The sequence below is a fragment of the Bactrocera neohumeralis genome, chromosome 5, assembly GCF_024586455.1.
Source record: "Bactrocera neohumeralis isolate Rockhampton chromosome 5, APGP_CSIRO_Bneo_wtdbg2-racon-allhic-juicebox.fasta_v2, whole genome shotgun sequence".
NCBI lineage: Eukaryota > Metazoa > Arthropoda > Insecta > Diptera > Tephritidae > Bactrocera > Bactrocera neohumeralis.
In genome coordinates, this window is record NC_065922.1 from 56,801,864 (window position 1) to 56,828,116 (window position 26,253).

At 37.1% G+C, this 26,253-nt stretch overlaps 3 protein-coding genes across 3 annotated transcripts in view; 2 read left to right on the forward strand and 1 right to left on the reverse strand.

The window, feature by feature from the left end:
* Positions 1-2,587: 2,587 nt before the first annotated feature.
* LOC126758795 (uncharacterized) lies at positions 2,588-3,846 on the reverse strand. The gene has a single exon (XM_050473177.1). It carries the CDS (start codon positions 3,808-3,810, stop codon positions 2,848-2,850), a length of 963 nt encoding a protein of 320 aa, XP_050329134.1. The 5' UTR covers positions 3,811-3,846; the 3' UTR covers positions 2,588-2,847.
* Positions 3,847-13,102: 9,256 nt separating this feature from the next.
* On the forward strand, positions 13,103-20,682 carry LOC126758789 (uncharacterized). The gene is made up of 8 exons (XM_050473169.1): positions 13,103-13,870; positions 16,022-16,150; positions 16,346-16,729; positions 16,815-16,883; positions 19,517-19,582; positions 19,667-19,744; positions 19,815-19,874; positions 20,101-20,682. Exons 1-8 carry the CDS (start codon positions 13,103-13,105, stop codon positions 20,443-20,445), a joined length of 1,899 nt encoding a protein of 632 aa, XP_050329126.1. The 3' UTR covers positions 20,446-20,682.
* A 2,937-nt stretch (positions 20,683-23,619) lies between these two features.
* The window catches only part of LOC126758801 (uncharacterized), a 36,748-nt gene continuing 34,114 nt past the window's right edge, over positions 23,620-26,253 (forward strand). The window contains exon 1 of the mRNA XM_050473185.1: positions 23,620-24,335. The gene's annotated coding sequence lies outside the window, so the exon portion shown is untranslated. The remainder of the gene's footprint in view (positions 24,336-26,253) is intronic.

Genomic DNA, 26,253 nt, shown 5'->3' on the forward strand with positions numbered 1-26,253 from the left:
CGCTCCGTGGAACCCGTTTTCAGTCGATCGAAGAGATAAAACCAAGTTGGCTGAAAGAGTTGAAGGCCATCCCAAAAAGTGCTTGTGAAAAGTGTTTCGAGGACATAAGAAACATCTAGTAGAGATTAATTTGAAGGCGAAAAAATAATTATTAATGAATAAGTAAATATTCTCCGTTTTTTTACAATTTCCGGGTGCTTTTTTGCCACAATATATGCTACTACACAAATCATATCTCGTATATATGCGCACAATTAAGAGTAGTTCTAGTGCAAAATAGTAGATAATGTAACCTCAGTATTAAGTTTCATTCAACCAAGTGTCGGTAACCCAATTTTCAGTGTACTTTGTGCAATTACTAGAATTTAGGCAGAGATCCATTAGTTGATGCCAAAGTTCTAGTGTATATAAAAATGCATTGTGTAGTATATTAAAGCAGAGATGGTGTGATAACTCAGTTAACCTCCGATAACCGTGTAATTTTTTTTTTTTAATTGTATTTGTGTTTAAATATATGTACATACAGCCCCGCATACACTTACACAAATATTAAATATATACCATAAATTACAAGCAGGCATACATATGTGAGTATTTGTGTGTTCATGTATATTTCAAAGAAAAATTTGATTGCTTGTTTACTTCTTTCACTTTTTTTAATAATGTATGCATGTAAAATAAATTTATTTTCATGGAACGCCACAACGTCGGCGATGGTGATTGCATTTACGTTGCGCTACCATGTACAGTACGATCTGTTCGGCATGCGGCTCCGTCTCGTTGTGCGGGGAGGCGGTGTCAGTGGTTGTATTGTATGCTAACTTCGTGGAAGTGCGTCGAAGACTGTTGGTTGCTGTATTATTTTGTGAGTTGATGGATGAGTTTCGTTTGCCGAGATTTTGGCGATAAACAGTGCGTACTATAGGCGCACTTGTTGTTGTTGTTTTGGTGGAGTGATGTCTAAAATGTTGTCGATTTGAAGCAGATTCAGGGTTTTCTAAAAGTTGTTGTTGTTTTTTTCGCTGTTGTTCACTTATAAATTTCCTTAACATAACCTGCTCGTTTGATTGCCGACTTTCGTTATCAGCGCACTTTTGCTGAGCCGCTTCCGTTGTTGTTGAAACTGCAGTTGCCTGGTGCATCAAACATTGCAGTAATAAGAAGAGAAATGCATATTGCATGTGGTGCAGTTTAAACAGCGGCATTGTACTGTGTGGCACTGATTTGAATATGCTTTACTGTTTTGCATCACTGCTAAAATGTGACTGTTCTCGATGGCTGCTGCAGAATAGGCAACTTGTCCCTGCTTGTGCTGCACTTATCTTGATGCAAAAAACAAGGAAGCGCTAAATTCGAACGCAGCCGGTTGTTAGATGCTCTTGTAATGCGCAGAAACTAGAGACATGTCATACTTGGTATATGCTGGGTGCGGTGTCAAGCTATGTCGAACATTTTAGATGAAACATTTGTCATTTGAGTTCCCAAGGAGGTTTTGGTCCGAATGTTCTATTTACATACATATATGTACATACAAAATCATATACAATATATAAAATTCTATATAAATATTCTACTGAAAGTGGGTGGAGCTATGCCAAAAACCGGCATATGTTTTCGATGATATTCTGAACTATAGGCTCTTAGCCTTAGAAAATTCCTTATGGCGTTACAAGAGTTTTCGGGTTACAAAAATTTATTTATTTTTCATTCATATTAAATTCTAAAACACCTCTAGAATATTGTCCTAAACTTTCAAGTTGATCCGAGTAATAGTTTCGGAGATACAGCCTTGAGGACTTGTGCGCTCGAGGCTAGCTAGGCTGCGCCGTTTCTTTAAACGCGTTTTTCTCGCAACTGTGTTTTTGAAGTCGGTTGGCAAGCTTTCTTGAGAACACCTCAACCGATTTTCATGAAATTTTACACAGGTCTTTCAAATACAATTCTTAAAGACTTAGATGAAGAATTTTTTTTCGAGTAGAACTATTTGAAAAAACAAATGACGCGATATTTTCATGTTTTTGTTAAGTAAAAATTTCTGCCAAAAATCCAATTTTTAGTTTTTTTCCTTCGTCCAAGTTAAGATTTCTACCAAGGTACGTATTTTTTCACTTTAAGTCTTAATGAGTTATCCTGCCAACACTGGCGCATCGTTTTTCCGAGGGGTCACCATAAATGGCGCCGCAATGGCCGAGTTTAAATATTTCTTTTCTAAAAATGACAAAATTTCTTTGTTAATTGTGTATGCTTGTAACAATAAAAAATTCGAATAAAATATTTCATTTTTTTATATGAAAAAAAAAATTGTTGAAACCCATGTAACCTTTTAAGTCTATGTACTCATGTTAGGGTAGATAATAATTAGCTTCCATAAAACGTTGTTGACTTCTACATAAAAATAATAAACACATTTGATATAGGGTGACAGAAGTTCTCCGAAAATCGGAGATCTTAATACAATTTCGGCAGAATTTACGGAGCAACATTTATATAAAAAATATGTCGGAAGGAAAAAACCCTCCAGAAAGAAATTCTGTGGTTTCGTGGTGGAATTTAATATCGCACATTTGAAATAGTGTTAACTCACAAATTATTTCTCTAAAGATTTTTATTATTTTCACTTGTAAAATTAAATTGATCACTTTGTTTAAATTTTGCTAAAACAATTGAATAAAAATTTTATGAGTGGCATTAAAATCATAGCAAATGATATCAGTCCAGGCATGTAAAGGCATTACGATTAACAATCACTCAGAGTAATAAGTAAAACAACTACAACGTTATTGTATTTATACAACACTTCCACAGTTTCTATATAATCCTTATCGTATTTCCTTTGCTATTTGCGCTTTAAGCAAATCCACTTCTTATATCAATTGCAAACGTGCTCTCGGTTGGCGCTGCAGTTACAGTGGCACCGGTTGTTGAAATTGCGCCTGAGTTATTGACTGTTGTTGTTTCATATTTTTTTGTTGTTGGTTCCGTAATTTCTATAGTTGTTGTTGTTGAAATTGCGCCTGAGTTGTTGGCTGTTGTTGTTTCATATGTTCTTGTCATTGGTTCTGTAATTTCTACAGTTCTCTCAGCGGACTCGGTTGTAGTTGGTGGGGCAGCGCGCGTTGTTGTAGGCGTCGTTGGCGTAATATCTATAACGGTATCTTCTTTTGGTTCACCTCCCACTCTTCGTGGTGGCCCATTATTATCCCACTCACGTATGCCGTTATTAGTATTCTCAAAGATTGCATTCTGTCCGAAACTGGCAGCTTCATAGCCTGTACCTTGTACATTTTCTCCGTTTAAGTCGGGATCCGAACCTATTGGTCTTTGGCAATCATGCCATCTATGGTGATGTCTTCTGTCATGCTGATTTTGTGGATTATGCCAAGGATGGTTTACGATTATTGAATCCTGAGTTAACGCCACATTTACTCTATGCCCTTCAAAAGGTCCGGCTGCAGGGTTCAATATGAATGGTGGTGTATTGCCCACGCTATTAATATTGAATTCTTCAGAACTGTGAAACTTTGGCTGTGCTATTACAAAATCTTTATGGGGACCATATTCGTTGCGGTGTCGGAACTGATGTCTTTCCCATGGATGTCGTTCCACTTGCCCTGCCATGTAACCTCCATTCACGCCGTCAAATCTAATGCTATATGGCGGTGGCCGAAACGGTGGGATGTTGAAACCATGTGTTAGAGTGTGTAATATACGCACACCCGTGGGTAGCGCTGATATGTATTCAATGCCACCGCATGTATAGTACAACAATAATATTGCACTGTTTAAGAACCACGAATTTCGAGCGCTCATTTTGGAGCCGGAATGCTATTAACACGAATGTTTTGCTTTGACTAAGCTTAAGTGGCACATTTGAAAACAATTTAAGTTGTATAATGCTTATCAATTTCTAAGGCATGAAATGACAACAGCAAGGTTCAGGTTATCAACCAAATTATTCTTAAATAGAAACCTATACTAAGCGATTTTATTGCGATATTGCGATTTGATTGAACTGTACTGAATTTATAACACTGAAAGAAAATAACAGCGCGTTATTATCTAAAATGCGTTTTCGTAAACCAACTACTTGTATTTGGGGGTAAAATTAATCTGTATCCTCAACCGGCAAGACTGTCTAATAATTGAAGAGGTCAAAAGATGCCAATTGCCAAATAAGATTTCCGAACCTTGTGCCTTGTCCTTGCTGATATCAACATATCAAACGCCTTTATCCTCGGTAAGTCTTTTGGTGATGAGAATCTGTCAATAGTCCAGTGTATCGAGAAGTCGTGAACGAGAATTGAACTATCATTTAACTCTAGTAAAAATAAGGCTTACCTAATTTCTATATGCTAAAGTACGCAGACTTAGAACATTGTGGGTGTTTAGAGGCGTTCTAGCTAAGCTAATTTCGTTTCGAGTACCTAAGCTAATTGAGTTTTCGGGGGTATTTTTTTCCTTACGCTAGGTATGATCTGATCCGTTTTCAGAAGAATTTCGCCTTATATGGGTAGTTTACAATGTTATAACGGGTGATCCAAGAAGAGAATACCTTTTCATCAGCCTTTTTGAGAGTCGTATTAAGCTGTCACGTTATCTTTGTCCACTATTGTTTGGAATTTCATCTTGGAAAACCTGAACAACATTTTTATATCGTTCAACTTTATTGCGAAAATTTACGTTCTATAAAGAATATGTTTCGCGCGCTTTGTTCATCTTATGGTGAACATAAACGCCCTACTGAGCATACTATTCGCAGCAGCATCACCCATCTTGAGACCCAGCATTCATTACTAGATAATATTCGACTGAATAAACAACGTCCAGGACGCAGTGAAGAAAATATTGCAGCCATAGCTGAGAGTGTACACGAAGACCATGGAGAGTCAATTCGGTGCCGTTCGTAGCAACTCGAACTGACGTTGGAACGACTTGGCGCGTTTTACGTAGAGATCTTAAATTGAAAGCGTACAAAATACAGTTTGCGCAAGAACTGAAGCCGCTCGACCTTCCCAAGCGACATCGCTTTGATCTACGGGCTCTTGAAAAGTTCCAAGATTCAACGTTTTCGAGCCAAATTCTGTTCAGCGATGATACCCATTTCTGGCTCAATGGGTATGTAAACAAGCAAAATTGATGCATTTAAGACGAACAGAAACCTGAAGAGATTCAAAAGCTGCCATTTCAACCAGAAAAAATAACGGTTTGGTGTGGTTTGTGGAACGGTGGAATCATCGGTCCAAATTTCTTCAAAAATGATGCCGTTGAGAGAATACGTCGGTGAGCAGATAATTTCATGTTTGATATCAAAACTTAGATTTTTTCCTGTGGGAATATGTATGATTGTCTATGCGGGCAATCCCGCTTCTGTCTTTAAAAAAGTAGAGAACATCGAAATTTATATCCCTTTATATGTGAACCTCGAAGGCAAAAAGAATTGCTGCTTAGTTGAAATTATGCGAATTTCGAAATGCGTGACTAACCAAAGTCAATCTTAAGTAGTCATTAAGAATTCTTTTAATTCCAGTAAGCAATTACGTACATTTTTGTGAAATAATTCACCACATATTTGGAGTAATTGTCTCTATATACTCTTTCGATTAATTTCTCAATTCCCAATTACTGCTATTTGTTGTTGTTGCTTCTACACTCATTATTCAGGTATTCTTAAAAGTTGTAAATGAAATGTGAGCCAAATGTGTGTACGCTCTCTGTTTGCTCGCAAATTCACTATCTCGTTTGTTTATTCGCCAAGAGAAAAACGAGAGAGCAAAGAATTTTTTTAGGGGTTAGGAAGTCTGATAACAGTTTTCAATAGTTGTGAAATCATCGCTTTATTTCCGGAAATTAGTTTTACGCTTCGAACTTGTTTACATGCTTGAGAACATCTGCACTCCCTCAGAATGTTAAAAGCGCTCATTATCAGGAAGTCCATATTTTTATACTCACGCAACATGTTGCTACAGAGTATCATAGTTTTGTTCACCCAAGTGTTTACATATCTTACATACCACTAAAGCTAAGTTAACCAAACTTGCTGAAAAGAAGTCTCTCTAGCCTTTCTTCATACACTGTAAAATTGGCGAAATAACATGACAACCACGCCTATTTCCCATAAAAAACACTTTTAAATTCTAAGCTGTCAGGTTACACCCGAAATTATCCTTTCTTCCGATTTTTTATACTGCCGCAGCATTTTTTAAAATGTAAAATTTGAATGTTTAAGTTAAAGTTTAGGTTTAAGTTTAAGTTTAAGTTTAAGTTTGAGTTTAATTTTAAGTTTAAGTTTAAGTGCTAAGAGTAGTAAAATCCACTCTAAAATAGAATACTTTGGTTATTTTAGCAATTCCTTTCGAATTACATATGCAAGGGATCGAGCATAATTTGAGAGAATATTTAATTTTGAGAGAATATTTATTTTTAAGTATTTATTTTTCGGTTCCATCTGAATATAGGTTTCACTTATTGGGAAAGCTGAATTGTAAAGACTGCTGAGATTTATTCAAATCTGATAGCGTTGGCGTAATGTTTGGAAATAATTTTAGTGTTATTCGAATGGGCAACGATACAATATGGTAGTACGGACAATAATATTATTATATACATATATAACGGTAGTGTTTCTGTTATGCTGTGTATTTACAAGTGTTTCCACGCTATCCACTGATCAGTCATATTACTCATATAAGGATATTGAAAACACACGGCAAATAAAATGGGCACCAGTGGCACGTCCGCCTAAATCTACGGGACATTATCCAACGCCTCCATCAAGAGGTAAAACACGACAATGACATTAAATGTTTAGTTACTCTTTTACATCAGCTATATTTGATAATTTATACTAATTTAGCAGAAGACGGCATAGAAAGTGGGAGAATATGGGATAGACAGCCTTTACGTGTGACAACAGCTGTACCATCACCAACTGTTGAAGTGGGATGGCGGTTTAACTTCCAAACATACCCTCGTCTTACAAATAGAAGGGATAGAATTGTTTTTCCGATTAAAAACTAAACGACTCGGAGAAGGACTTAACAAGAGGAAACAGAAGCGGATATTCAAATCGGATACGAGATTGGATATGAGTTTATGTTCAATTAAAATTATTAGTGCGATTTTGTGCTCGAAAAATTATGTATTAACTCATTAATGCTTAAATCTGATTTAAATTCAAAATATTTGAATATTTATTGTGCACATATTAAGTATTATTATGAAGAAAGAGAAATGATAACGGGTGGTCTCTAGGGACATTGATATTATTAACAAAAATTTGAGTAATCAATTCAGTTTAAATGTTATCCGCAGACGTGAAAATGAGTCATAACAAGAAGTATTTAATATTAGTTCGCTGAAATATTTATTTCTCTCCCAAGAATACACGATTTTATTACTTTCAATAAGGAAATGAAATGAACGCTTTGATGATAAGCAAACATACTTTTCAGGCAACGCTTTATTGTACAGTGAACTTCAATGGCAGCAGTTGAGGTTTTCTTTGTTAAGTTGACTCAATGTTTGAATTTTGGTTATAACGGGTGATCCAAGTAGACGTACTTTTTTCTATAACCTTTTTTGATAGATCACGCATGAGTCGAGTCAAGCTATCACGTTATTTTTGTTCAGTATTGTTTGGTATTTCATCTTGGAATTCACGTTCTGTAAATAATGTATTTCGCCGCCTTCGCTCAATTTATGATCAACATAATCGGCCTGCTGAGCACTCTATTCGCAACACCATCACTCTTTTTGAGACTAAGCATTCATTATTGGATAATATTCGACGGAAGAGACCATGTCCAGCACGCAGTGAAAAAAATGTAGCAATCGTAGCTGAGAGTGTAAACGAAGACCGTGGAGAGTCGATTCGGTGTCGTTTGCAGCAACTCGGACTGACGTATGGAACGATTTGACGTATTTTTTTTTTTACAGATAATTACACGTTTTGGGCCAGTAGATGGCCACCAAGATGTGATATCACACCGTTAGGCTTCTTCCTGTGGGAATATGTAAAGTCTTAAGTCTATGCGGACAATGCCGCTTCGTTTCAGGTTTTACGCATATCATTCAACAGTTACCAGTCGAAATGCTTTCTTTAAAAAAGTAGGGAACCTCGGAAAGGATCACCCTTTATAAGCAAAAAATCTGAGTTATTAATTTATCCATATCCAAGAGTTGTGCTCACTTACAGTATTGTGGGTATTTTTTCGATACAAATTCCAAATTCTCTGTTCAGGTTAGGAATTCCTTTAAGGGTTGAAGACATTTAATTAATCGGTTGTTTTTTATTGTTGTAAAGGAGCTATTGGGAAGCAGTCGGGTCTCTCACCAGAAATTGAACTTTGGCTTTACGAAGTCGTAGTTAAGCCAATACTGCTCTTATGGATCTTTGTCTCGTGGAGAACGCTCGGTAAAGCCACAATCGCTAAACAGCTAGAATGTGTTCAACGAGCGGTTCCCATTGGCATCAGTGGTGCATAACACCAGTGCCGCACAACATCCGTCTTTGAGAAACTGAACCCATTAAGAGTCCCAGAGGGGGACATTCCGAAATTCTCCCCCAATTCGACCGCATCCCCGATAACTTGGACTACTGTCTGTCTACTGACTACCTCTGAATGATATGTAGGTGAGGCAGAGTCGCTGGAGTAGAGGCGCAGTGAGCTTTTTTGCGGATGCACGGATAATCAAGTTGAAGGCTGGAGGGCAAGTCTTCTGTTGGGAACTCTCAATCAACTCTTGTTTCAGACCAAGCTACTTCCATATTAAACTTGTCAGTGTGCCTGGCTACAGCGGAGTTTTCGGAAATTGTAAAGTCGATGAGTTTGCAGGATAAGAATTCCGTCGGAATGGTAATGAGGAAGTTTCCCTTATCCTTATGGATATCGTGAGAGCCCAGCTAGCGTTGGTCAGCAACCGGCACTAGTAGATCATAGAATGAAACGCAAAAGGTCCATCTAACTGCTAGCTCTTTAGAGCTGCAGTCTTTTCGTCCATTCGGACGACATGACCTAGCCAGCGTAGCCGCTGTCTTTCAATTCGCTGAACTATAGCAATCAGGGGTGTTGTGAAATCCAAGACAGAATTGCTTAGCTGTCAGAATTGCAAACCAATTCTGATTTAAAATGGTGTCACAGAATCTGATTGGATTTTCGTCTTTTCGAACATATGCAAAACCAATATTCAAATCAGCTGTTTACTTATGTGACAAATATTGTGAATGCAATTTGAATAAAATTTGAAATGAGTTCGGCAATATTAGCTTTCCTTTTATTAGAGGAAGAAAGAAATGAAAGAATTAAACGTAAAATATTAAGGGATCTTAGTAACCCACTTGATGCTCCAGGAGAATCGTAAGTAGAATTTATCTTGTATTTACTTGTGTGTTACTTTACGCGCTTACCTTACAGATTCACATTATCGGCTGAATAAAGACGCATTTATTATGGTGTTAAATATAATAGAACCACATTTGCAGCCCTCGACGGTGGAGTCACCGATAATTCAATTGGCAGAAACACTGCGTTTTTTAGCAGAAGGAGCTTACCAACGGGGAGTAGGCCGTGATTCTTGTATCAGTTTGGCAAGAAGCACGGTGTCGCAGATTTTAACAAAAGTGATGTGCCTCTTAGAGAATTACATTTGCGGTCAGTGGGTAAAACTTTCTATGGATGAAAGCGAAAAATTGATTTCAAGAAATCATTTTTTTGGAAAGTACAAAATACCCGGAATAGTCGGATGTATAGATGGAACACATATAAAAATAATAAAACCACCTGATAATGAGCGTTTATATTTTAACAGAAAGGGATATTTTAGCATAAATGCGATGATAGTAAGTATAAACAATAAATTAATATTCAAACATATTTATAAACCTACTTGTATATGTATATGTATTTATTTTTTCAAAAGATTTGTGACAACGATATGCAAATACGTGCAGTTGATGCGCGGTATCCCGGTTGAAGTCATGATGCATTCATCTGGGGTATGAGTCACGCTAAACCATATTTCCGTACACAGTATGAGAGTGGGCAGCGTTCATTGAGGTTGCTGGGCGATTGCGGCTACGGAATTGAACCATTTTTGTTAACACCTTATAGAGATCCACAGTTTAACTCAATGGAGTATAAGTTTAACATAGCACATACGGCTGCACGGAATATTGTGGAAAGGACAATCGGAGTTTTAAAGGGCCGTTTCCGATGTTTAATGTCCACATTACATTACCGCCCTGAAAAAGTGGTTAAAGTTGTAAACGTCTGTTGTGCCTTACGCAACATCTGCAGACGTTACAACATTGAATATAATCAGGAAGTAGTAATTCTTGCAAATGAGACTAACGATGACAATTTTTTCCACTCTGATAATGGTTCAATGCAGAGCGAAGGCCGGAGAATAAGAGACGAAAAAGCAAATACTTTGTAACTCAATGGATTTATTTCTTAATTTTAAATATAACAGTCTTCATGACTAAACTAAAATCAGTCTTATAAATTCAGGTACTTTAAATATATTTCACAACCAGGATCTTTAATTAAATAATATACTTAATAATTAATCTTTTTTTTTCGTTATATTGTCTTTTGTGTTCAAACTTGAGAACTTCGAGATTTAGTTGTTCTGTTTTAATCTCATTTTTTTCCACAATAGCTTTAAGCAATTGAGTACTTATAGTTACAAACTCATCTTTCAATTCAGTAATAGCTCTTCCAACAGTTTTATTATTACTCTCTATTGCTTGGTATATACGCCTCAAGCTGCTAGCATTTTTAGATTGCAGTTCTATTATCTGATCAAATTTTTTCAATATATCTCCATTTTTTTTATCTTCCTCATCCAAAAATCTTTTTAAGCGATCTGCTGTACTTTCTAATTTTTGCCTTCTAGGTACACTAGCAATTATTTCGTGTTGCTTTTGTGACGTGGAAGGTATATCGTCGGCATCTTTTTGTCTATTGGATGCATTATAACTTAAGTTTACATTTTGTTCCTCTGGCGATGAGGAAGACAAATCTACATTCACCCCTGCAATTGGTATATTTAAATTCTCATTAACGGGTTGGGTGCCAAGAGAAACGCCTAATATGCCTTCTATAGTTTGCGAAATGCTACAAAGACGCACAATGGTTTCTTCGTTTGGAGTGAGCTGATATTTTGAAAATGGACCACCTCCTGTTGCTCGACTCTCAATTTTGTTGTGAGCTAATTTTCTTTTGATTTCGCTTTTCCACTCAGTTATAACCTATAGAAATAAGTTTAATTTAATTGCAGTTTAATTTTCACTGAAATTTACTTACCTTTTTCCACCCGTTTACGTCTTTGTGTGGAGGACCTGCAGCATTAAGGGATTCAGTTAATGCCTGCCATAACGAATCTATCGTCGGCTTATTACGTTTCGTAAACCCTCTTAAGATATCAGGATTTTTTTCCATAAATTCAATTATAATCGTATTTTGCGTTCTGTTCTTATGTTTTCCCCTACAAAAATAAAGTTAATTACTTCGTAACAATAAAATAAATAAATTTCTTAACTTACATTTTGCCAACCGTCTAACAACACACAGAAATATAAACTGAATATTCAAATCTGTTGGCGATTATCTTCTTGTTTTATTTCTGATAGCAAAACCGATAAAATTGGTTTCGATGACACCCAAAACCGATACAAATTCTGTTTCGAACATCAAACCAATAATATCTGAATTCATGACACCTACTACGTTTTTTGATCGGTTTCAATTCTGATTCCGACAACTATCAGATTCCACAACACCCCTGAATGTCGTTGTATATCTCATACACCTCATTGTTCCATCGATTACAATATTCGCCGTTGCAAATGCAACTGAAACTCGTAACGTCGAAATGATGGAATAATGAGTGACTTATAGAGTTTTGTTTTTGTTTGTCGACAGACTTGCCTACTTAGTCCGAAGTAGCACCTGTTGGTAAGATATATATGTATATACTTTTAAATTTCGAGGTTGACGTTGTTGTTGGGAGGATGGAGTCATGTGTAGAAGTTCACGCAAGTGAGGAAAGGTCTTCGATCGTCATTCACTTGGGAGTGGCTAGAAACGATTCTTTTACATATGGCTCAAGCAGCTCACGACTTCCGGTATTAGACCAAGTATTCTTTGGGTAGCGAAAGAACATCCGTTTGAGGGCGAGCCAAAGTGAGAAGGCGATTCATCCCTACTCATGGTTGTGCGCTGGGTTTGCCACCCGCCAGGTAAAAAACGCCCTCAATGAAAACTAATCAACAGCCTCGGATGAGAGATCCGCCTTTTGATGACGATCATGACAAACGTAATTGACCTTAGCCGCCTCAATAAATTTGTGGTAAGCTCCAGACGTTTGGTCTATGTATGATACGTCGGTCTTTTCGACCCATGCCTAGGAGTTCCATTGGATAGGCGTCTCTAGCTGTTTCTTTCTGTTAAGTTTTTTTGTTTTTTAGAAAAAGTAAACTTGAGTACAATATACTTGTATAAGGGAAAATGTCTGTTTGTAATGGAATAAAGCTAAAATGTTGCACACACTTTAAAGAGTTGTCATGTTATGCAGTACTCAGTTATTTACATAGGAAATATAAAATGCGTTTCCTTAGAGTCTAACTGAAAAAAATATTTCCCATCATCCAATTAAGTACATTTATTCAAACAGAAACTACAGCTATACGTCTGGGAATCAGCGAAGCATTGCGGCAGGTGCAGTGGACTGTAAAGCCCAGGAAATGAGTGACATGCTAAGCGCCGTCCATGGTGACCAAAATAATGTCATCAGCAATGGTTAAATGTTGTGTAAATGTACATCTTACGTATTGGTTATGTTGAACGCCAATAATAGTGCAGATGCTCCGCTTCATTGACCTGCACGCATCCGCCGTAGGAAATGTTGCAGTCGTATAAAATGAATTGTTCCGGAGTTAACTAATTTAGTGCCGATTTGTTGAAGAACTGCCGCAGGTCAATTGAGTAAGAGTAGTGAAAACCGTTCGCTTTTCTTCGCTAAGATATTCGGTGTGTTGTGTGTCCTTAGAGCTACGAAAATCGGGCGTCTTACCTCCAAGCAACTACTAACACGTGAATTCATGCGTTCCTGGCGCAAAATGCGTAAGCCGTTTCTGGCCATTGTCGCCATTATATTAATCGTCCTCGCGCAAGTTATTATCAGTGCGCCAGTACGAAAGTCCATACGCGTCCAACTGAATGCCGACTATGTACGTGCCATGGGTGCTTACAAACGCTTAGAGCCGCGTTTGCCACGCGACGAACTACGTGTGATCACCACCTTAGGAATATTGAATGGCGCGCGACAAGCTGAACTGCTCATGGAACGTAACTTAGTAGACATAGTGAGAGGATTGCTCTTTGAAGCTAATGAACTAAATGATGATGAACTCGTGGCCAAAGTACAAAATATTGAAAAGCAGTTGGCGCGCGATCATCGTGCATTATTAATATTAACAAGTGCCATGGATTTGGTGACCGGTGCAAAAGATGTCTTCGACTTCAAAGCGGATATGCAGCAAACACTGCAACAAATACGAAGACAATCAGTGGGCGATGTTGATGTGGAAACCTCTCAAGAGAACACCGAACAACATGATAAAAGCGTTGATGAAAATAATGTCGCAGAGCGTGTAGGAGCTCTACGGCGACAGATCTTACAGCAAGTACGCACGATGAAGGCGCTCATAGATGAGAAAGTTACCGAAACTTTGGATTATTTGATTACGAAGGCAGACAAAGGTAGCCTATTGGAGCAGGCGAGTAAGAAAGTGGTGCGAAAACGGAATGCGGTAGAAACACAGGAGGTGCCGGCAGAAGTCCGTATGATCGAGTCCATTTTGAACGAGGTAAATTGTATTTGCTGTTGAAAACATTTTTATATTATTGAAACAGTTAGAACAAAGCTCTGACCTTTCGAACTTTAAATAGAGTTACTGCAAATTGCGGTGTTTCCAAGAATATTTTAACTTAGTTTAATCGGTTTCGAATGCTTTAAACATTTATTTCCCAACGATGTTTTCAGAAACGGCTGAACAGATCGACTAAATTTTTACACGACCTCTTTAGATACATTTGTTAGGTAATGATGGAAGGAGAAAATGTTTTGATAATAATTAACAATTATTCGAAGAAGAAGATTGAGATAATCTGAGGCACTGCCAGATACCTTTTTCGGAGGTCATCCTGGAGATTGACTTCAAAATTCAGAAATCCAAAATTGTTAGAAAAACGAAAATCCTTATAAGTTGTATGTGAGAGTTGGGGTAGTATCGAAATTCAATTTTATCTAGTATCAATTATCATGCCACATAGCAAAGAAAGTGTTCCCTAGGATAGAAAACCACAGTTTTATAATTCAAAATACACTTTATTGTTCAGTATAATCTCTCTGAACATTAATACACTTGCGCCAACGATCATCCAATCTGTGTATCCCATCCCTGAAGTGAGAATTCGGAAGGTCTGCAAAATACGCTTCAACAGCAGTTATAACCTCTTCATTTCGGGAAAGAAATGGAAATCGCTGCGGGGAATCTGGGGAATATGGTGGATGCTCCAACAATTCGATTTTAGCCATTGTCAAAATGCTTTTGTGACATGGTGCATTGTCCTTATGAAAAAGGATTTTTTTCTTCTGCAAACCGAGTATTTTTTCAAGAATTTTTTCCTTCAACTGGTCCAAAAGGTTGCAATAAAATTCAGAATTATTTGTTTTACCAGCTTTCAAGTGATCCACAAACAAAATTCCTCTCACATCCCAAAAAACGGATGCCATAACCTTCTTGGCCGATTTCCGGTCACGAACTCGTTTCGAAGCCGAACAACCAGGTTCATACCACTGTTTAGCCTCTTGTTTTGATTCAAGATCATGGTGATAGACCCAAGTCTCATCCGTACTTATGAATCGACGCACAAAATCCACCTTATATTTTTTAAAATGTTCTAAATGTTGCTGAGAAAGTCGCAATCGAATGTGATTTTGTTCCATTGTTAGCGAATGCGGCATCCTTTGTGCACAAAGCTTTCTAAAACCCAAAATTTCACTTAAAATATGGCTCAGACTGCCTAATGAGATCTGTAAAGCTAAATCTCTCTCAGTCAGATTGAAATGAAACTTCACAAACGTTCATACGAAGAGTGTACCAACAAAACAAAAATCAATCACCAATCATATGGAGCAAAGTCAGCCGGATGTTTGAAAATCCTGATATTATTTATATTACCCCCCATATAAAGTTTTCTCTAAAATTTGTCTATTTTAGAAACAAAGATATACTGTTATGAGTAAAATATGTTCTGTAATTTTCATTGAGATAACTCAAATATCGGCCGATATATCCAGCATAAAGTCACATCGAAGTTCGAAAATCTTTATATTAGGAGAGCATTGGCCCAACTCAATCCATATTTGATACTTAGAAGTACTAATGCCACAAAAGGATTTTGTTTGAATTTCAATTGTATAACTCTCACATTGACCGATATTTTCGGTCAAAAGTCAACTATAGATACTGGGGTCCACATATTCGGTTCCTAGGGGCTTGTATGAATGTGAAAAAAAATTCCACATTCTAAGCTTAGTCGAAATCGGTTGGTCGGGTCCTGAGATATGTGACTTCACCAAAATGTGAGCGGTGCCACGTCCATCGTCTAATTACCATAATTGCTCCCATAAAGACCTCTCATATTATTCCGGAGGATAATTTAATGTCTCTGGCGTATTTAGTTACTGATTTATTGGTCTGTGCAGAATTAGAGTTCTATATCTTAGTTTATTGCTTTGTTATGGAACAGTATAAGTTTTCGATTTTAGGTGATTTGTACAACTGTTAGGTGAACAAAACTATTTTATTCTGTAGCAACGGGTTGCAAGAGCAAATAACGCTTTTTCTGGCTTGAAAGTAGATAAAACCAGTTAAAACTTATTGGTCCTTGAGAATTCATCATATTATAATTACAAATAGAAAACAAAACTGCAGTATTTGTGATATTTAAAGGGCCGTTTTATTCAAATCCAGGAGGATTTTCGCAATAACCTGGTAGATGCACGTCTTGACAATCGAAACAACGAGCTCACAGATGATTCACTAGAAGAAGACTTTGCATTTCCGTCAAACGCTAAGAGAGTGAGTATTTAGAACGTTGTATTTTATTGTTGTTATTGTTGTAGTGATTACGAATTTACACTAATCACGCTTGGTTTTTGCTTATACTAACCGCATTGGAATGCGCCACATAACTTAGAAAATAATGAAATATTTGAAATTAGAAAAAAACTAAAGCCGTCATAACTTAATTTTCATTAAAACTCAACATTAAAGTCTAAGATAGTCATTGAAAATCGCAGCAATCAGAAAACAGACAGTAAACCAACATTAACAACAACAACAGCGACAACAACAACAACAATACGAGCTGCAAGAGCTACTAAGAACCTCAGCACACGAAAAGCAAAAGCTGCAACAACAACTATTTCGCCTAATCCCACAATATCACAAAGCATCGCCATAATAGATGTAGATGGACCAAAGCTTGCCAAACAGGAAGATTTGGAACAATTTCCGCCAATAGCACCATTGCCGCCAATTGAACCACTGCCGCCACCAGCTGGCAATTTGGATGCAGACGACGACTTCCCTGATGCACCACCGCCGCCTGATGTCGGTGGTGGCGGCTTGGTTGGAATTATAACGAGTTTGAGTGGAGTAAGTAAGCCAAATGCACTTTGCTTATTTGAAGTATACTTAAACTTTTCCATTGTTTGTTAAAAGCCGTTCGTTGACTTTCTAGGGTGAAGGCGGGTCAGACATCGGCGCATTAATTGGAGCATTAACTGGCGTGATTTCTACTTTATTTGGGGTGAGTGACACGGAGCAGCTAATGTAATGTATAGTTATAAATATATATATACATTAGAGTGTTTTTTTGAACTATTAATTTTTTTCAATCCCGTCACGAAATTTCCTTGGAAATTCCCTAAAAAAATTCCCTGAAAATTTTAGCCCTTAATATTAACATTAAGAACTGGACCAAGGCATGAAAAATTTTCTATTGAAAATATACTACAATCGTGGTTTTTTATCTTTAAATTCCTACAGCTCAGAGGTAGGGCACTCTACAAAAGTGCCCACTGCAACAAAGTCGTAACTCACACCGGCGAGGTAGTACGGGGCTCTAAGCCTCATTTTTACACGAAATTCACATTTTTTGTATATATCTCGTAAATGACAAGAGCTATAGAAAAAATGTTCATTATAAACTTGTAGGAAATTTGCTACAGAAAAGGTCTGGGGTCAAAATCGCTATCGTTAATACTTCTCGAGATATTCGGCTTTTTAAGTAAGGCTGTATGGAATTTTCATAGATTATTACATACCATCTATGAAAATTCTATAAAGCGTTACACAAAAAGCCGAATATCTCGAGAAGTATTAATGATAGCGGTTTTGACCTCGGATCTTTTTTGTAGCAAATTCATTTTTTCTATTTTTGTGAATTTCGTGGAAAAGTCAGGTTTAGAGCCCCGTACTATGTGCACTTTTGTAGAGTGTTCAATTCTGAGGAATATGTGTCTAAAGTCAAAGCGACGCCATAAAATACCTCTGAGCTGTAGAAATTTAAAGATAAAAAAATCACGATTGTCGTGTATTTTCAATGGAAAACTTTTACACGCCTTGGTCCAGTTCTCAATGTTAATATTAAGGGCTAAAAATTTTAGGGAATTTTTTTAGGGTATTTCCAAGGAAATTTCATGATGGGATTGAAAAAAATGAATAGTTAAAAAAAAAAAACACCCTAATATATATATATATACGTGCATATACATATATATTGTGAAACAAAAGTAGCCGGAAATTGTAATTTAAATTCTCCGGGTAAATGGTATTCCAAAAAGAGTATTTTGCTAAGCTGGTAGAACGACAAGAAGTGGTGTGTTTCCGTGCACGAGGTTTTTTTGGTGAGTCGGAAATAGGTCGCTGGGCAAAATCCAAAGTGAAAACTCATTGTCTTTTTTGACATCAAAAGAATCATCCACCATGAATTTGTTCCGCCTAGACAAAAGGTTAACGCCAAGTTTTACGTGGAAGTCCTCAAGAGACTTAAGCGAAAGGTCAATCGGGTCTGACAAGACATCGCAGCCGATTGGAAGTTGCATCACGACAACTCCCCGGCTGACACCGCCTTTATTGTGAACAGTTACCTAACCAAGGCCGCCATTCCAACGCTTTCGCAGCCGCCCTAAAGGCCAGATGTGGCCCCCTGGACTTTTTTTTATTTCCTTGCCTGAAAAGGCCAATGAAAGGGGATCCAAGCAGCATACACCTCGGCTCTCAAGGCTATTCTGGAGAATGTCTTCCGTGACACCTTCAATGCTTGGAAATCGCGCTGACAGCGTTGCATCGACGAAGAAGGAGCCTATTTTGAAAGTTTTTAAAGAATTTTAACGACTGGTTCAATAAATTTAAATCGACTCAGTCCTATTACTTTCCGGAGAAACCCTGTAGAATTTGTTTCAAATTTTGTATCTCTAACCAAATTTCATATGCGGAATCATTGCAAATGTTGGAAAAGGCTTACAGTAATTCAATTTGATCAAAAATACAAGCCCGGGAGTGGTACAAAGCCATCAAAGATAGTCGACAGATCATGTATCGTTCTGGAAGGCCTTCGACCATTTCAACTGATGAAAAATAAAAAAATAAATTAAGGTGCTTGAAAATCGTCAAACAAGTGTTAGAGAGATGACAAAAGAGCTCGACATCTCTCGCGAGTCCTTTTGAATGAGTTTGGTGGATATTCTGGGTATGAAACGCGTTCTTTCTAGACTCCTCCCAAAAAAGCTGATTTTTTTTCAAAAAGAGTACCGTAAACATGTCTTTTTGAATATGCTTGATCATACGAATACCGATTCCACATTCATGGAGAGCATGACACGCAAACAAGTTATCGGAGTGGGGGGAAATAGCGAGATGAAGTCAAAAAAACCACGCCAAAGTCGTTCAATCAAGGTGATGCTCATTGTTTTTTCGATATTCGTGGTTTGGTGCATCTTGAGTTTGTTAAGGAGGGACAATCGCGCCACGATTGCGGCCAAATTTCAAACGAAAAACGCAAAGAATAACATCGATAAACAACCGTATTTGGCTCCGTGTGATTTTTTCTTGTTCCCAAAACTGAAATTGACGCTCCGTGGAACACGTTTTTAATCGATCGAGGAAATAAATCAGAATTCGCTGAAGGAGCTGAAGACCACCCCAAAAAGTTCTTACGCAAATTGTTTCGACTCGAAAAATCGTTGTCATAAGTGTATTATATCTCGGAGAGATTACTTTGAAGGCAAAATAAATGTTGAAGAATAATTAAATTTTTTCCGTTTTATTTATAATTTCCGAGTTCTTTTTTGTCATAATTTATATATTTTTTTTTTATCTATCATTATTTAATTTAATTTATTCTTTATATTCCTTAACTGGTATGCATTTTTATTCCAGCCAGGCGGTTTAGATATTGAATCCCTCATCAGCACGGCAACTTCACTCATTTCCGGTTTGCTGGCGGTAGGTGGACCATATATTGAACTTGTTTACTAATAGTCAAACTCAGGATTTATAACTTGAAACTTATGCTTTTTTCTTTAACAGGGCAACAAGAACTTCGGCACAGTGCTGGGCATATACATAGGTACGGCATTTGATGGTCTCTCCGGCGGTGGTGGAGCGGTACATACATATGCATTTTAATTTGATTTGGACTCTAAACTAATCACATATTTTTTATGAAATATTTTAGGTGAACAATGGACAATTTATCGGCAATCTGCTTGGCACTGTTTACGCTCAACTCAGCGCAGTACATATTTATTACGCTTTTTAAAATAGTACCTACCTATTGCACCCATAACATTTACTTACATATGCACCGCTTACAATCTTCAACTAACTAATTACTGTAAATAATCGCACGTTAGCGCAATTAGTAGCTTTTCCGTTGTACCCCACTATTTAGCCTTTTAGCTCCAATGCATAGGAAGAAAATATTTAAAAAACATTTTTGCTTTTTCGTTTTCCGATTTTAGGACCCCGAAGATGATGACGCCCGTCCGAACCCTTTTCTCTTTGCACGCAATCTCATTAGCAGTTTTATAGAAGCGAAAAATCGTAAAGAATCCGATGAAGAGGACGGCGATGAGCGTCGCTCTGATGCACGTCATTCGCACGGCGATAAAGGAAAAGGTGATGCGGGCGGTGGCTCCGATTCAGGTGGCTTTATCAAGCATATCGCCTCTCATATAGTGGGCAGTCTTGTCAATCTAATTTTGAATGCTTCGTTGGGCGCTTCTGGCGGTGCATCGCATGCTTCCGCTTCATTATTTGGTAGTTCCAGTCATAAAGGCGGCGGTGGCGGTGGGCAAAAGCATTAATGCTTTATAGTCATACTTTAGTGCATAAATTTTAATTTTTTATTTCGACCGGCGGCTGCTCGTATTGTTGTTGTTGCTGGTGAATACAGCGAAGCAATGCTATATGAATTAGTGGCATTAGTGCAATTACGAAATATAGATACTCATTTAGCTTCCGCGTATGCTTTATTATTTTAGTAATTTGTCTACTGACACGTGTTATACTCGTACTTCTATTTGTCGTTATATGTTTGTATGTGCTCGAACAAAGTTCGGTACAACTCAGACATTAATTTAGTATTATAAATATTTTAATTGTAATTAGTAGTTAGTAAAGTCCTTTTTATTTTTATACATTTTGAATTATTATATTCGCCAATAAAACTTGTGAGATCGACAGTTGCTCAGTTATTTATTGCTACCTCTTAGATTTCCTTCTCAGAAGAGCTAAAATCTACAAAATATGCTGGAAGTAATTTCAAATGGCATTTTAGTACCGTAATTTTTGGAAACTTAATGCGTTTTCTTTTCTTTCTGTTTTCAAAATGTTGCATCTATTCTGTCTTGTGCACGGGCTGTTAAAGATGTGTGTTTATTACTAAATTTTTTTTTCAAGTTTGTTCTTTTGCTTATTTTTCACGGTAGACATTTATTTATCTATTTTGATAGCAATTCTTTGTTTTTAAATGAAGGTTTTCTTTCAAATAAAATACATTGAACAATTGTGTAAAGCCCAATAATCGAAATTGTAAATGAGTTGGTTGGCATTTTTTGGGTTGCAAAAAATTAAACACTTTTACATAGTGTAATGGTTTATGTAATGTTGCCATATAATGGTGGTGAGTCAACATTTTCATCGAGAAAAGAAAGCGCTGTGGTTTACATTAAAATAACAAAATTAAAAGTAATATTCACAAAACTGGCTGCTTCTGAAAATGTGCTTGTATAGAGAGCAGCGAATAAAAGAGAGAGATTAGCATAGTTAAATAGAGATAAAATATCGGGTATGAGGGATTGCTTTTACCACTTTATTAGACATATACATTCTGAGGACTCATGGTTTTGATGTTTTGCTTGCTCACATTTTCTGACGAAAGAAAAGCTGCCACCATGTTTCAATTTCAAGGCATGAAAATATTTTGATCATTTCGAACCAAAGGATGGCCCATTTCCAGGTTCCCTACTTTTTTAAAGAAAAAACACAGACACTTCCAATTTAATAGGAAATGTTTACTATCATTCGAAAGAACTTTCTTTGATATTTATTTTTTGAAGCTTATCTCTTTCAACGCGGCTACGTCCCAGATGACCCGTCCAATTTTAGCTGACTCGTTTGAGCGTTTCGACTGATAACTGGCGAATGAATTGAAGCGAGATTGTCGGCATTACTGTTGGGCTTTACACGTTCCCACAAAAAAGGCCAACGTTCATAAACGTCGAATTTTCTTGGAACTTTTCAAAACTCTCCACTTGCAACCAGTTGCTACAGAGTATTATAGTTTTGTTCACCTAACGGTTGTACGTATCACCTTAAACTAAGCGAGATAGATAGGTATAAGGATATATAAATATATATATATATATATATATATATAAATGATTGGGATGACGAGAAAAGTTGAAATCCGGTTGATTGATAAAATTTAGTGCGTAGGTTTCTTAGTACCAAAAAAAAAAACAAATACGAGTTTCTAGATGAGCGTAATCGGACCCCTGCCACGCCTTTAAATCACCATTAACCATATAAAGTCCCATAACTAAGCACTAAATTAAGATATAAAGCTGTTATTTGGTATAAAGGATCGCAGTAGTAAGAGTCACATGTGGGGATTTTTTTTTGAAAAAGTGAGCGTGGTCCCGCCCTCTAACAAGTTTAATATACATATCTCTTAAACCAGTTAAGCTATAACAACCACATTTTCTGAGTACACATTTTAAAAGAACTCCTACCGACAGTGTGTAAATGTATGAAATCGGAGGATAATTCTCCATATAACGGTTCTGTAAAAACTGATTTAATCGCGATAAATCTATAACTAATACCACAGTGACATTACATTTTATCTCCGAGATGGTATGATAGAGAGTTATAGGAGCTGGTTTTTTTTGTTTTGGGGGGATCCCATGTCTCGAAACCCAACCAATCGATTTCGTACGATTCTAACATTCCTATATCACATTTTGTAAACGGACGAAATGGGACAACAACAATGCCTACTTCCAGATTGGACAATTTTAAATTCCACTTGATTCGTTCAGTTTCCAATACACAAATCAAGAAGCAATAAATCTAACGGGATACAACTTTGCTTGATGCCATCTTATGACCAAAAAATGTTCAAATCCAATAAAAACTGTTCAAGCGAATGTTTAGACCCCGGTACCTAGAGTTGACTTTTGATCGAAAATGAGGGTCAATGTGTAATATTTGTATATAACTGAAATTATGGGATAATAATTCTTCTATAATGGTATGTCTGCATGTCAAAAATGGGTTGAATCGGACCAATTCCCTTAGCCCCCATATAGTTAGTATAAAGATTTTCGAACTTCCGGGTGTCTTTGTACCGCATATATCCCAATGAAATAATTCACATGCCTTGAATTAAAAAAAATGCGAGAATATTCAAGATTTGATTACGCCGGAACTTAGCACTTCCATATTTGTGCTCTATCGTAATATCGTGCAAGGCATGTAAGTAGTGTACTTAATTTTAGTTTGGCAACGCTCTTTTTTAATATTTTGCGCTTTGTTCTTACATTTTCCCTATCCGTACAAACAAAGCTTAGTTCTCTCTCTCACGTTTTAAGCATTTTGTTTTGATTTTATCTTCGACATACATATGTACACATACGCGTACGCATGTACTTGCTAATTCATACCAAGCACAACTTTCTCCAGCAAGCTGCTTGTGGCTGGCTATTATCACCCAACTACGCTTGGCTGCGCATTTCTGCCTTACTGCTTTTCTCCATTCGCATTTCTCTACCTCATGTTCGTAGCTGTACTTCAGCACAGATATATTATTAATATGCGTATAGTAGCGTTATTGTAAAGACTTCGCTTCTTTACAAACATATTCATACAAATGAACACGTTTGCTTTTTATTGGATTTGTCCTCACCTGACATCGCTTTCTATGCGTTGTCGCGCAAGCGCAATTTGTTGCGTGCTGTCGTAGCCTCAGTTATATATCGGTCTTTCTCAAGTGACTACGATGATATCCCAAACAAACTTTGACATACCATCCAGCAAATGCAGTTGTTAATGAATTCGCCCAAAATCAGTTATTTATTTATAAATTCGCGCATTAAAGTGGCGTAAAATCAAACGCGTGGGTTTATATTTGCTTTCTTGTCTTTGTAAAGCAACACGGCGGTCTCGTTTCATTATCATTAATCCGTTTCCCAAACACCTGAAGAAATTGGCCAATAAACGATATTCAGCAATATCGGCGAAATATCGGTCAGCGTCTTTAGCGTCATCGAGTGATTATCGCATTGTTAACACGAAATATAGACGAATACATACGTACAAGTGCAGCAATATCTACTGTGATTAAATATGCTATGCTCTAAGAGTCATCCAAGTGTGTTAGTTATGTTCCGTTTGTTGTGATTATTGTTGTGCAGTTTTCAGTTTTTTGTTATTATTGTGTTTCGGTTACAAAAGCATGTTCGCGAATTCGCAAATCATTTGATGCGGTTGCAGAAATTTTTGTGAATTTGTATTTCTATTTGTTACCTATAATAGTATATGCTTTTATTTATGCGCAGTGCTTTTTTGTAACTAAAAATTTCCAACAAAAACATGCTTGTTAGTGTGTGGTTCAAATAGTAATAATAAATAAATAAAATTTGTGAACTAAATCGACAGAAAACAGAACTTTCTCGAAAGTTGTAACACCCATGTAAGTATAACACTTATTTATGATATCGTAAATACATTTCTTGTATAGTACATAACAAATGCACTGATATTCTGTATACTACTATAAGCGATAAGTAGAAAGACTTTTTTCATAATTTTAAAATTCTTAATTAATTCTTCAAACTCTATGTCGTGACGTCGGAGCTAAGTCAGGCGAATACGGTGGTTGTGGCACGATATTGATTGAAAATTTGGCGATAAACTAACGAATAATCAATGCAAAATACAGTATCGGCTGATAATTCTGACCTCTTTTTACAAATGTCTTCGCGTAAACGACGCATCACACTCAAATAGTATTCGTAGTTGACAGTTTGGCCGGTTCCGGAACTCGGAGTGCATCACACCTCGATAATCGAAGAAAACTGTCAACATAACCTTGATTTTTAATCTTATACTTTTGTCGGCTTTGGACTCATCTTTGGTATGATATTCGGCCGATTGAACGTATGTTTCCGGGGTTTCGGCACTAGAAATTTGATTCAGCACACAAAATTTAATGGAACTTCTTTGTTCAATAATTTCACTCATTGTTGAAATCGCCGAATAAACTTTATGTACTTCAGAAAGACAAAGGTATACTAAACACTAATTATTATTTTGATTATTATTTTACGGTCATCACAACCAGTAGTATTTAATTAGTTATATATTCCTATTTGACCTTAGATGTTTTCCAATTAGGAGAATAAATTAATTCTGTAAATTCGATGTTTGATATTTTAAAAATGATTTCGGGCAAGTGATTACCGCAGCTGGCTCACATAAATTCTATCCGACAGAACAATTTTACAACACTTTTTGTAGCAATTTGTTATATAATTGCAAACCCATTTGAAGAATATGGGTATCTGCCTTAGGAGGCTCAAATCCACGGTACTTTCTATTGCTAGAAGCACATAGATCATAACAATGCGTTGATCAGCGCCCCAATGCGTAAGTGTGTGACATTCTTGAAGAACCAAGACCATGATGTCGCCACACACAGTACACTTTGGCTTTTAGTCGCCTCGGGTACGAGGCCCATCTAAAACCTCTGCCGTACTCTGGGTCCGGCACCCGGCCGCAGTGCGACTCCACATTGGACTAATGTCCTTCCTGCATTTAGGTTTAAACCACAGCCAGCACAAATCTCCCCAAAGGGCCAAACCCAATAAGCACACTGAAGTGAACTTCAGGGGCGGCTGCTCCCCGTGGTACCATGTTTTAGTCTTTGGTGTGACCTGCAGCCCAAGCTTGCGCTTAAGCTACTGCCAGTCGAGCCCCCAAGAATTCCAAGGAATTCTTAAGAACCCGACTGTATGATTTTTGTTGTCGCTTGAAACTCTAGTATTTGTTATATAATTGCAAACCCATTTGAAGAATATAATAACATTTCGAGCTATTTTTATAGCACTCTGACTTTCTGTCATACACAGTGCATGTAATACACAGTGCATGTGGCTTTTACGCCTCTTACGACAGGTATGCCTTGCCGCGGGCATATTCGGTTTCCCCCCCGAACCCTAAGGGGGGTCCCCCCTACCCGCAGAGGGATGTAAGCAATAACACTCCGAATATTCTTTTCCAAGGCGTCAATCGTTCCGGGCTTATCTGCGTAGAAAAGCCAACTCACTTAACTCCAAAAAAGTGTACGCCGAAGTTAAATCTCGCCATTTTGTAGGCCAAGACTCGAGATAATGCGCTCGCCAAAAGTTTCCTAAGTAAATTTATTGTTTGTTTGGAACCAAAGGTCGCCTACATCAACCTCTTCAAGTTCAAGCACGAAATAGTCATTATTGATGGCTCTATGGCCTTCCTAATTGACTATAACTCTATAGCCAGCTTCATTTTTCAAGAATTATAAACCAATGATTCCCTCTGTCCATATCATACTATATATCACACCAAACAACGAA

Coding starts and splice junctions, on each gene's coding strand:
- LOC126758795 (XM_050473177.1), bottom strand. CDS start 3,810: ATGAGCGCTCGAAATTCGTGGTTCTTAAACAGTGCAATATTATTGTTG.
- LOC126758789 (XM_050473169.1), top strand. CDS start 13,103: ATGCGTTCCTGGCGCAAAATGCGTAAGCCGTTTCTGGCCATTGTCGCC. Junction 13,871..16,021: donor TCGAGTCCATTTTGAACGAG/GTAAATTGTATT, acceptor TGATATTTAAAG/GGCCGTTTTATTCAAATCCA. Junction 19,583..19,666: donor TCATTTCCGGTTTGCTGGCG/GTAGGTGGACCA, acceptor TTTCTTTAACAG/GGCAACAAGAACTTCGGCAC.